The following is a 10,979-nucleotide window of genomic DNA, read 5'->3' on the forward strand; positions in this document are numbered from 1 at the left end:
TTTATTTTCATCACATCTATTTACAAACAACACCCAAGTTCAAGAAAGATGATTAAATGAAAAAGTTTTTTAATACTAACTAAACTCCACTTCTAGTTATTTAAAAAGACATTTCCCCCTGAATTATATACAAAGCTAAGCTATGTAAACAAAAAAATCCATACATTTTATATCCACGTTAATTACAAAAAATGAGGCCTTTTGGAACTCCATCAGACTAATGTGATAATAAAGCTTAATGATAATTCACAAGTTTGTTACCAATAAGTTATAACTCGCTTACTAATGTGATAATACAGCTTAATGATAATTCACAAGTTTGTTACCGATAAGTTATAACTCGCTTTTCCTGATTATGTGCAAGAAAAAAGTTTTCGCATTTGATATAAAAGTATTTAAATTTTCAAGGCACCCACCGGAAAACGTACCCTTTGGCATATGAATTATTTACTATTTACTATTTACTATTTACTATACACCGCATAGTGTAAATGTAAAACATACCTCGAGTTGATGACTCTGGGATTATTGCAGGTTTGGCACTTTCAGCCCTTACAAGGTGGTCGGATGCACATAAATGACGCTAACAACACCTTTCAGATTCTACATCTTCAAATATACTAAAACAAGTCATAATACAGACACAGATATTACAAGATTTCAAATTTCACAGATACACTAAAATATATATTTGGAAATTTAAAGAAACATGAAGTGAAATCAATCACTATCTTACAATAGCACTCGACACAAGTACACAAATAACTGAACAAATCAAAACCTAGCCGTTTACTTCTCTTTTTTTGAAACACACGCTGCTTGTCGAGAAAACTCCTGTTCTTGAGCATGCATAATACATACAAATGAAGAAAAGAAAAAAAAACATCAAAATTTTACACATTTTAGACATACAAAATCAGTTCAGCAAACTAAAAATAATAAACGATTATTAATCGTTACTTGATACATAATATAGCACAAAATTAACCAAACCCTCACTATAATAAAAGAAAACAAACCACAAATTAAGGGTAAATTAAATAAAATCAATTCAAAATAATTATAAGCAGACTCCACCATTGACAGAATATAAACCACCTATGTTCTGATGTTCATATATTAGAAGTTATATGATCAACTACACTAGAAAAATGTGCAGATTAAAAAAATAATCTAAACTTGCAGTGATCATATATATTACCTGGCCGAAACGATTAAGTTATTCTGTTTCCAAAGAAGACTGCCTGTGAAACTATGCATACAAAGAAAATAGGGAGCACCCGTAACTGCAAGGAACAGGAAAAAGAAAATTAAACAAATTCAAACAACTTAAATAAAAACGAATAGAAATGTAAAAGGTAACCAATAAATAAATCCAACAGAGAGCATGTAACATACCCAAAAATCAACTAGTTGCAGACGACCGAGCACAAATGAAGTCTGGAAAACAACCACACTTTGTGTACATTCGAGGAAAAGCAAAAGAAGTTGTAATTTACGATCAGACTATATAATAATAATAAAACTAATAAAAAGGAAGGAAAAATGATGAAATGCAAGAAGTTAACAGTTAGGGTACTGATAGATATCTGATATAGCAGGAGCAACAAACAAGAAGAACAATAGTAATTTGTGAATGTAATAGTAATAAGGATCTAGAACTGATGCAATAGAACAGATAGTGTAAAGAAGATGTAAATGGAAGATTTGTTTACTAATGATGATGAAATACAGAAATACAATAGGAATAAAATCAGAGGAACCCAAGTATTGGAAAACACTCTGCCTAAGCTCAAAGAGCCACACACATACTTAATTCATGCCTCCTTTCTCTCACAATGACTCATCCATTTATAATGCTAGACTCAAACAGAATAACAACTCAAATGATCCTGACCCTTCATCTTGATCTTCTTCTCATTCCTCATATTCCTCATATAATAGCCTTTGCAAATGTTGGGCTTGGGTGATCCATTCGTGGGCTGGTAATGAATGTAAATAGGGTTAGATAAAGAATGTAGTGATATGTTCTCTATCAATACCGACGTCATGAAAATCAGGCTTGTCCTCAAGCCTGAAGTCTCTTGCCAACATGTACTGACATATAGTAAAATGATAGAAACAAACGAGAATGTTATTGGAGTTTGCGCAAGTGGTGCCTTCCCTAAATCAGATTTCCGCGCGATAAGCCATTGTCGAGTTTGTTTTTCATCTTGCAAGAATGTATAAGGTGTTAAACAACTACCCATGGTAAGATCAAATAAATCAGTGTACATGCCAGGGAGATAGTTGATTTTAGCAGTGGTGTCAACAGCCCATTTGAGAAGCAAAACATGTGTATTTGTCAAAACACAAGGCTCAATAAAGAACTCGTGTTGTCCACCAGTAGTAACAAAGGTTGTCTTGTTCACATTTGATTTGTGAATCCCCACTTGATAAAACCCCAATTTAAAATCTATCTTTGAAAAGAAAGCAGAACCGTGAAGCTCAGATTCTCTAACGACAGGAATTGTGGTCTCTTTTTCTTTGATAAATTCATTTAGGCTTGAGAAAGTGCTTTGACTTACCATTATGTTAGATTTTAGCTTTGAAGAGGGCTGAGGGAGGTTTCCTTCTAAACAATTCTTGAGTGAAGTGTGATTCAAGAGTGGTGAATGAATTTTGTGGAGTTGCGTGAGATCACCTTGAACTCCTTCAGATTTAATTGAGCAGGTTTCTCCTTTTTTGGTTGATTCATCCCCATCGGTTTTGTTCAAATCAGGAATTGAGGTGAAGGTAGGGTTAACAGGCGTGCTAGAAAAATAATGATTTAGCTGGGCTTGGACAGTGCGTGGGTGATGGCCTAATTGAGATTGTGGCTTACCTGATTGAAGCAATGGGCTCAAAGTTGGGCTTGATATTTCATTGCAAAAATTGGGCCTTCCACTAGAATCTGAAAAATAACCATCTGAGCCCATGGCGTGTGTGCCTTTCGAATTAGGGTTACCCAGATTATCTAAGCTTTGATAATACGGATTCGATCCTAGAACGGACTTTCTCCCGGATATTGGTTTTCCTCCATGACCGATTGCTATGACAACGTGGCGTGCAAGATCCATCGCTCGATCACAAGTCTCCGGATTCAATAGTCGTAACCAATTGCTAATATTTTCATGTAATCCACTTATAAAGATTTCAATTGCTTGATCAGCAGATAGGTCAGAAATTAGGGCACATGAAACCTTAAATTCGTCGATATATTCCTCAATATTCTCAGTAGCGATGGTGTTTTGTTGTAATAGTGAAGTTGAAGAGAACGAATCTGGAGGTGGTGTTGAATTCCCAATATATGAAGTGATTCTGGATTGCAATTGGGTGGTGATTGGTGGTTGTTTTTCTGGGTTTAGCTGTGATGATAAAGCTGAGGAGAAAACTGGTGAAGATTCAGATGAGCTTGGTGATGAAAATGTGTTGCAATTGGTGATGTGCTGCTTCTGAATTGCATTACCAATCATGGTTTGAACCAAACCACCAAGCTTTTCTTTCATGGAAGTGACTGTAGAAGTTAGATCTGATATTTGGTTTGAAAGTAACTCCAATTTTTTATCATGTGCATCAACTTGTTCTTCTAACCGGGTCATTATGAAATCTTCATCGGAATTCACCATTGTTGGAGAGGATAGGGCAAGCGGCAATGGAACCATTGATAGATATCTGATATAGCAGGAGCAACAAACAAGAAGAACAATAGTAATTTGTGAATGTAATAGTAATAAGGATGTAGAACATACCTCGAGTTGATGACTCTGGGATTATTGTAGGTTTGGCACTTTCAGCCCTTACAAGGTGGTCGGATGCACATAAATGACGCTAACAACACCTTTCAGATTCTACATCTTCAAATATACTAAAACAAGTCATAATACAGACACAGATATTACAAGATTTCAAATTTCACAGATACACTAAAATATATATTTGGAAATTTAAAGAAACATGAAGTGAAATCAATCACCATCTTACAAATAGCACTCAACACAAGTACACAAATAACTGAACAAATCAAAACCTAGCTGTTTACTTCTCTTTTTTTGAAACACACGCTGCTTGTTGAGAAAACTCCTGTTCTTGAGCATGCATACTACATACAAATGAAAAAAAAAAAAGAGCATCAAATGTTTACACATTTTAGACATACAAAATCAGTTCAGCAAACTAAAAATAATAAACGATTAATCGTTACTTGATACATAATATAGCACAAAATTAACCAAACCCTAACTATAATAAAAGAAAACAAACCACAAATTAAGGGTAAATTAAATAAAATCAATTCAAAATAATTATAAGCAGACTCCGCCATTGACAGAATATTAACCACCTATGTTCATATATTAGAAGTTATATGATCAACTACAATAGAAAAAGGTGCAGATTAAAAAAAAAAATTCTAAACTTGCAGTGATCATGTATATTACCTAGCCGAAACGATCGAGTTATTCTGTTTCCAAAGAAGACTGCCTGTGAAACTATGCATACAAAGAAAATAGGGAGCACCCGTAACTGCAAGGAAGGAACAGGAAAAAGAAAATTAAACAAATTCAAACAAACTTAAATAAAAATGAATAGAAATGTATAAGGTAACCAATAAATAAATCCAACAGAGAGCATGTAACATACCCAAAAATCAACTAGTTGCAGACGACCGAGCACAAATGAAGTCTGGAAAACAACCACACTTTGTGTACATTCGAGGAAAAGCAAAAGATGTTGTAATTTACGTTCAGACTATATAACATAATAAAACTTATAAAAAGGAAGGAAAAATGCTGAAATACAAGAAGTTAACAGTTAGGGTACACAAATAACTGAACATAAACCACAAGTCTACCGTTGCAATTTAAACCCCTAAGAGTTTACAACTTTGGTCCCTCCTTTTTCAACTTAATAAAATCCATCCTAAAACTTGTTTCACTCCCTCCAACTCAAACTACAAACTCCATTGACATATCTTAGACTCTTAACTTGCTTCACTTAGTTTCTTAACTTGCGAAAGCATCTTCTTATGATTTATTCTTACCTAATTTCTTACCATTTTTACACTTTTATTCATTTTCTTATTCTATACAGTAAGTTTAACTCTTCATATTAGTTTAAACAATCCTACTTTAATTCATCACACCTTATCGTTTACTTACCCTTTTACTATAGCAATTTTTATCAAATTTAATGATAAGTAAGCAACTTATTAGTGGTGAGCAGCAGGGTCATATTTCTTGCTCTAATCTTTATTCTTTATTCACCATATTTAACTCTCTACATTTACCATATCACTAACATCATGTCTCGAATATTGTTAAGCATCACATCACAAATCTTTATTACATTAGTAACATTCCACTTGTTTTGCATTCATCATAATACGGGAAAGCTAACATTCTATATCTTATCATCTGCTGTTAAAAAGTACTCCCACTACAAAAACTTCAACCTTCATCAATTCTAGATAATTTCTTACCCCATTACTGTTGGATCAAATGCCTTACAAAACTGCTACTGCTATTAATTACTTAAATAATTGACAAAATAAAGAAAGAAACAAAATAAGAAAAGGACTACATTGCTTCCAATTATCTGCATTTTCTCAAAAAACTAATGGGACTATAAATCGCCTATACAAAACAAACGTGACCCATACTTCTACCTAAAAGATAGGAATCAAACACTGCCATTTGACCTTATTATTTGGTCAATATCACACCCATTTTTTCAAGTTACCTAGGAATTTAATATATACATACTCCTAACTTTAAGCTAACATATTGATCCAGTATTGACCAAATACATCTGCACGTTCCTAATAATTTTCCACTTGATTGGGCTGGCTACTTTTAATTACGAATGGACTGCAATATTGGTCTTGACTTTGGGCTTTCATGATTACCCTAACAATAACTAACGTTGTATAGAGTTCACCCATGTCCATAAACCATAAATCAGCAAGTCCTAACGTTGTTATACATAAACCATAAATCAGCAAGTCCTAACGTTGTTATTCATAATTATATTTTTACAATCATGTTATACATAAACCATAAATCAGCAAGTCCTAACGTTGTATAGAGTTCACCTCTGTCCAGCTCACTACTTCCTAATTTTACATCCTTCATATCGTAAATTCAACTTAACTAGCTCCTGGTTCTATCTTCACACTAACATATTTACAACATTCTTTTTTTTAACACAGGTTCAAAATTAACCCAACTTACTTCATAATACTATTAAGGTCAATTTTCCAGCTAATTTCTCATCATAAACAAACTTATACATAATAAAACTAACGAATGTAAAGCATACCTCGAGTTGATGACTCTAGGATTATTCTACCTTTGTCACTTTCAGCCTTATACATAAATACAGCTTTCTTTGGGATTCTCCATCTTCAAATATACTAAATCAAGTCATAATATTTGAAAATATAAAGAAACGTGAAGTAAAATCAATCACTATATTGAAATACCATTCGACACAAATTCCCAGTTACTTGAACACAATAAAAAATACAAATCAAAACCTCACCGTTCACTTCTCCTTCTTTTTTTTTAATAACGCGCTGCTTGTCTAGAAAACTCATGTTCTTGAGCATACTGCAGATACAAATAAATAAATAAAAAAATCAAAACTTTACACCTTTTGGGACATACAAAATCAGTCAGCAAACTAAATGATTAAACATAAGAATCGTTACAGCAGAAAAATAACCAAACTCTAACTATGATAAAAGAAAACACAACACAAAGTAAGGGTAAATTAAACAGTATTGATTCAAAACCTAACCCTCAATCTTTGAGCTGTCGATATCAAACTAAATTACTAGACACAGATTAGGGAATTTCATTCCGTGTCCATATAATTTATAAGCAGACTCCGCCATTGACAGTAGATTAACTGCACTAGAAAAAGGTGCATAATAATAAAATTAAAAATTAAAAAAACTAAACTTGCAGTGATCATATACATACATTACCTAGCCGAAACGGTTGAGTTATTCTATTTCCAAAACTGGAAAAAGAAGACTGCCCATGAAAATATGCATACAAAGAAATTAGGGGAAAAAATTATATTAAAAAAAAATATGTTGCAATTCACATTCACGGCCATACAATAATATTAAGATAAAAATTATAAAAAGAAAGGGAAAAAAAACAAGATGTAAGCAGTTAGGGTACACAAATAACTTAAAAATATTAAAACTCAACTTGCTTCACTTAGTTTCTTCACTTGCGGAAGCGTTCACTTGTCTTATTTAGATTTCTATCCGTATATATACCTTCTAATGACTATTCAAACCTAATTTCTTACCATTTTTACGATTTTAAATGCATTTTCTTATTCAACACAGTAGGTTTAACTTTTCATATTAGTTTAATCAATCCTACTTCAATTCAAGACACCATATTGTTTACTATGACTATAGCAATCAGTTACATCAATTACAATACTCTCACTACCTATGCTCTGAATTCGTATAACTATATAACCTTCCCCATGCTATATTATTATATATAGTGGTCACAACTTTAACTATTTAATCTTAAGTGTTGTGAATCCTTATTTACATAGTCATATCACTTTAGCTTCTTTTATCTATCAATGACTCTTAACATGCAAGTCCTTTTCCATAACTATATTTCATAAACCAGTAAGTCCTAACAATGTACAAATTTCACCCCTGTCAAGCTTACTACCTCCTAATTTTACATCCTTCATATCATAACATCAATATCCGTAAATTCAACTTAACTTACTGCTTGTTCTATCTTAACACTTAACATATTTACAACATTCTTCTTTTAACAAAAGTTCAAAATCATTCCAACTTACTTCACAATATCAAAGTCAAATATCCAACTAATTTCTCATCATAAACAACCTACTTTACACATGGAGTGCACTTTATACATACATGCTCTAATAAATAATCATCCTGCAGGTCCTTATTCTGCTTTGCAGGGATAAGCTCCTGATTAGGGCCACAATGTTTCTCTACATTTCCTAATTTAATCTAATAAAAAAGCCCTAATTTTACAAACAATTCTTTATTACACTAATAATTCCACTTGTTTTGCAATCATCAACAGGAACAGTAAATTCTATATCTTATCCCGTGCTCTTAATATTAAAGTACTCATCCCACTATAAAATCTTCAACCTACATTAGTTTAATCACTTATCTGCCTCTATAATTCACGCATACTATTAATCTGGCCGCTTCATACTTACTCGCACAAAAGGTTGTTTCCAAGTTTCATGACTGCATAATCCTAATCATATGGTTGTCAGTTGTCTATCATTTAACAAAACATCATTTTCACTACTTTAAACCATCTACTGATCATTAAATCTTTATCATTATAATTCATCACTCTTTTATCTGTTTAACACCTTTTACTCCATAGTAACTACCCACTACGAGTAACAATCCTTATTTTCATAAGGTCATATTACTTTGGCTTCTTTTATCTATCAACTAGGTATACAATATTATCCCCTCATGTCCTCATCATTATCATTTCATGTCATCAACTTTGATTGTAATAATAGTTGAATTATCTCACTTTTCATAATTATTATATTTTTATAATCATGTTATGTTATTATACATAACCAAAAAGTCCTAACATTGTATACATTTCACCCCTGTCCAGCTCACTACCTCCTAATTTTACATCCTTCATATCATAACATCAATATCCTAAATTCAACTTAACTTGCTCCTTGTTCCCTCTTCACGCTAACATATTTACAACATTCTTCTTTTAACAAAAGTTCAAAATCAACCTAACTCACTTCATAATATCAAAGTCAATTTTCCAACTAATTTCTCATCATAAACAACCTACCCGACACATGATGGTCACTTTATACATACGTGCTCTAATAAATAATCATCTTGACTAAAATAAGTTTTGAATTTATTTGTACCTTGAAAACATTCCAGAACATATCTTAAACATCTTTATGAATATCAGCACTTTCATATTACTAATTTGGGTTCACATTTGAATACTAAAAAGAATACATGAAAATATTACTTACAGTTAAATATTCAAACCATTGGTTCCTTACCGACCTTTAAACCTGGCATATTTCCAACCCTCTGTTTATGCTATATAAGCATCGATGTCGTGTGCACTATATAAATCTTTTTAGAATAAACAAAATGCCAAAGGAGATAATAATAAAAACAATTACGTAAAAGGCAGAATACACGAATTTACTTACTGGGTCATCAGGTCAGAAATAAATTTAGGATTTAGTGAGCATTACGAACTCTTACAACTAGATATTGAAACTATATCACCCTGTCACCATGGCTTGAAATTTACCTTATTAGCCTCTTGGTTCTTATTATTATGCTTGCAGACAGAAGCTTCTAATCAGGGCCCACTCCACTCTGTTTCTCTACATTTACCATTTAGGTATCAATTTAAACTTCCCAACGTAAATTTGGCAAAGCATAATCAATTTCTCAAAAACAACCAAAATTTATAATTTTAAGAAATTACAGAATCAGAAGAAAAACCCCTAAATTCGTAGGTCTTAAGAACATCAAATAAAGGAGACTATGACGAAAATTAAAGAAAAGAAAAGGATAGACCTGCAGCGAATGAGGGGAGAGTGTGTGCACATCGGAAAAGTGTCTAATCATCTTGACAAAATCATTTATAAATTCCTACAATTTAAAACAAACATCATCAAGGCTGTATTATCGAGTTTTTTTTTAAGAAAGAAACGATTCGAGTTGGAGGGAGAAAAATTAATGATGCATTCTTGAGTTTTTTTTTAAGGAAGGAAAGGAGTAGAGAGGAAAAAGATTTGAGGGGAGAGTGGATAGTGTTTTTAGTTAGATTGTTATCACTCCAATTTTGAGATGATTGGAGTGGATAATAATTTTATATATTTAATAATAGATTATTATATCCCATATGACTGTTACTTCATTCATTTTTGACTCATCTCACGCACTCCGTAATTTTACCCGCAGTTGATGTTGAAGTAAATTTATACTCACACTTCCAGTAGGCGATTAATAAGTTATAACCATCCAGAATATACAAAGAATTTAATATTAATTTTATAATATACAAAGAATTTAATATTAATTTTATGTATATATCAATATCTACAAAGCAACGGTTATTTAAATATTCATTCAAAATTTTGATCGAGTGTCCCAGCTATCTTGGCCTTTATTATATAATATAATTATAATTTTATATATATATATATATATATATATATATATATATATATATATATATATATATATATATATATATATATATATATTATATAATATATATATAAATAAATAATCATTTTCCTTTCCTTTCTTTTATTCCTCTCCCAACTCGAGAATACACATAACGTATATCATACAACTTTCCTTTCCATCGTTATTCTCTCCTTCACACTCCTTCCCACTCTTTTCCACTTAAAAAAAAAAACTCGAGAACACAGCGCAAAAGAAAAACCAAATTTCGACAAAATCAAAAGAAAAAGCTCCAGTTTTTTATAATTTTAATCAAAAAGTTAAAAAAATTTGAACAGGAACTAAACAAAAACAAAATAATACCTCGACATAGAAGAGACCCTAAATTCGTATAGGACCTTTAAAAGAATAAGCCCTAATTTTTGACAAAATTATCAACTGAAAAAAGAAACTCATAACTTCGTAACAAAATCAGAGGAATAAGCCCTAATTCAAGAAACAGTACCGAGAAAAAAAACCCTAATTCCGACAAAATAAAAAACAAAAAACCCGACTGTCTGAAGAACTTTAACATCAGAAGAAGAAAAAACCCTACTCTTGTATAATTTAAGTCAATAAAATTAAAAGAAAACCTGATAAAAAAGAAAGAACGATAAGGACTGGAAAGAAAAAGGGAAAAGGAAGCCCTAATTTGGTAACAAAATCAAATAAAAAACGCTAAAAG

The 10,979-nt window shown here is 31.8% G+C and overlaps 1 protein-coding gene across 9 annotated transcripts; it reads right to left on the bottom strand.

Moving 5' to 3' along the window:
• Positions 1-648: 648 nt before the first annotated feature.
• LOC139894579 (uncharacterized) lies at positions 649-9,891 on the bottom strand. 9 transcript variants are annotated; one of them, XM_071877945.1, is made up of 11 exons: positions 9,641-9,891; positions 9,369-9,444; positions 6,559-6,626; positions 6,337-6,430; positions 4,660-4,717; positions 4,458-4,542; positions 4,061-4,120; positions 3,771-3,886; positions 1,399-3,693; positions 1,202-1,286; positions 649-839 (listed from the first exon to the last, which is right to left on the bottom strand). In XM_071877945.1, exon 9 carries the CDS (start codon positions 3,681-3,683, stop codon positions 1,866-1,868), a length of 1,818 nt encoding a protein of 605 aa, XP_071734046.1. In that variant the 5' UTR covers positions 3,684-3,693; positions 3,771-3,886; positions 4,061-4,120; positions 4,458-4,542; positions 4,660-4,717; positions 6,337-6,430; positions 6,559-6,626; positions 9,369-9,444; positions 9,641-9,891; the 3' UTR covers positions 649-839; positions 1,202-1,286; positions 1,399-1,865. The 9 variants fall into 9 exon arrangements, 8 of the variants coding, with proteins under 8 accessions (XP_071734046.1, XP_071734044.1, XP_071734042.1 ...); XR_011775091.1 differs by having other exon boundaries at positions 1,399-1,456; positions 3,771-4,120; XM_071877943.1 differs by having other exon boundaries at positions 1,399-3,875; positions 4,049-4,120.
• Between the last annotated feature and the right edge of the window lie 1,088 nt (positions 9,892-10,979).

This window comes from Rutidosis leptorrhynchoides, chromosome 2 (genome assembly GCF_046630445.1).
Source record: "Rutidosis leptorrhynchoides isolate AG116_Rl617_1_P2 chromosome 2, CSIRO_AGI_Rlap_v1, whole genome shotgun sequence".
Taxonomy (NCBI): Eukaryota; Viridiplantae; Streptophyta; class Magnoliopsida; order Asterales; family Asteraceae; genus Rutidosis; species Rutidosis leptorrhynchoides.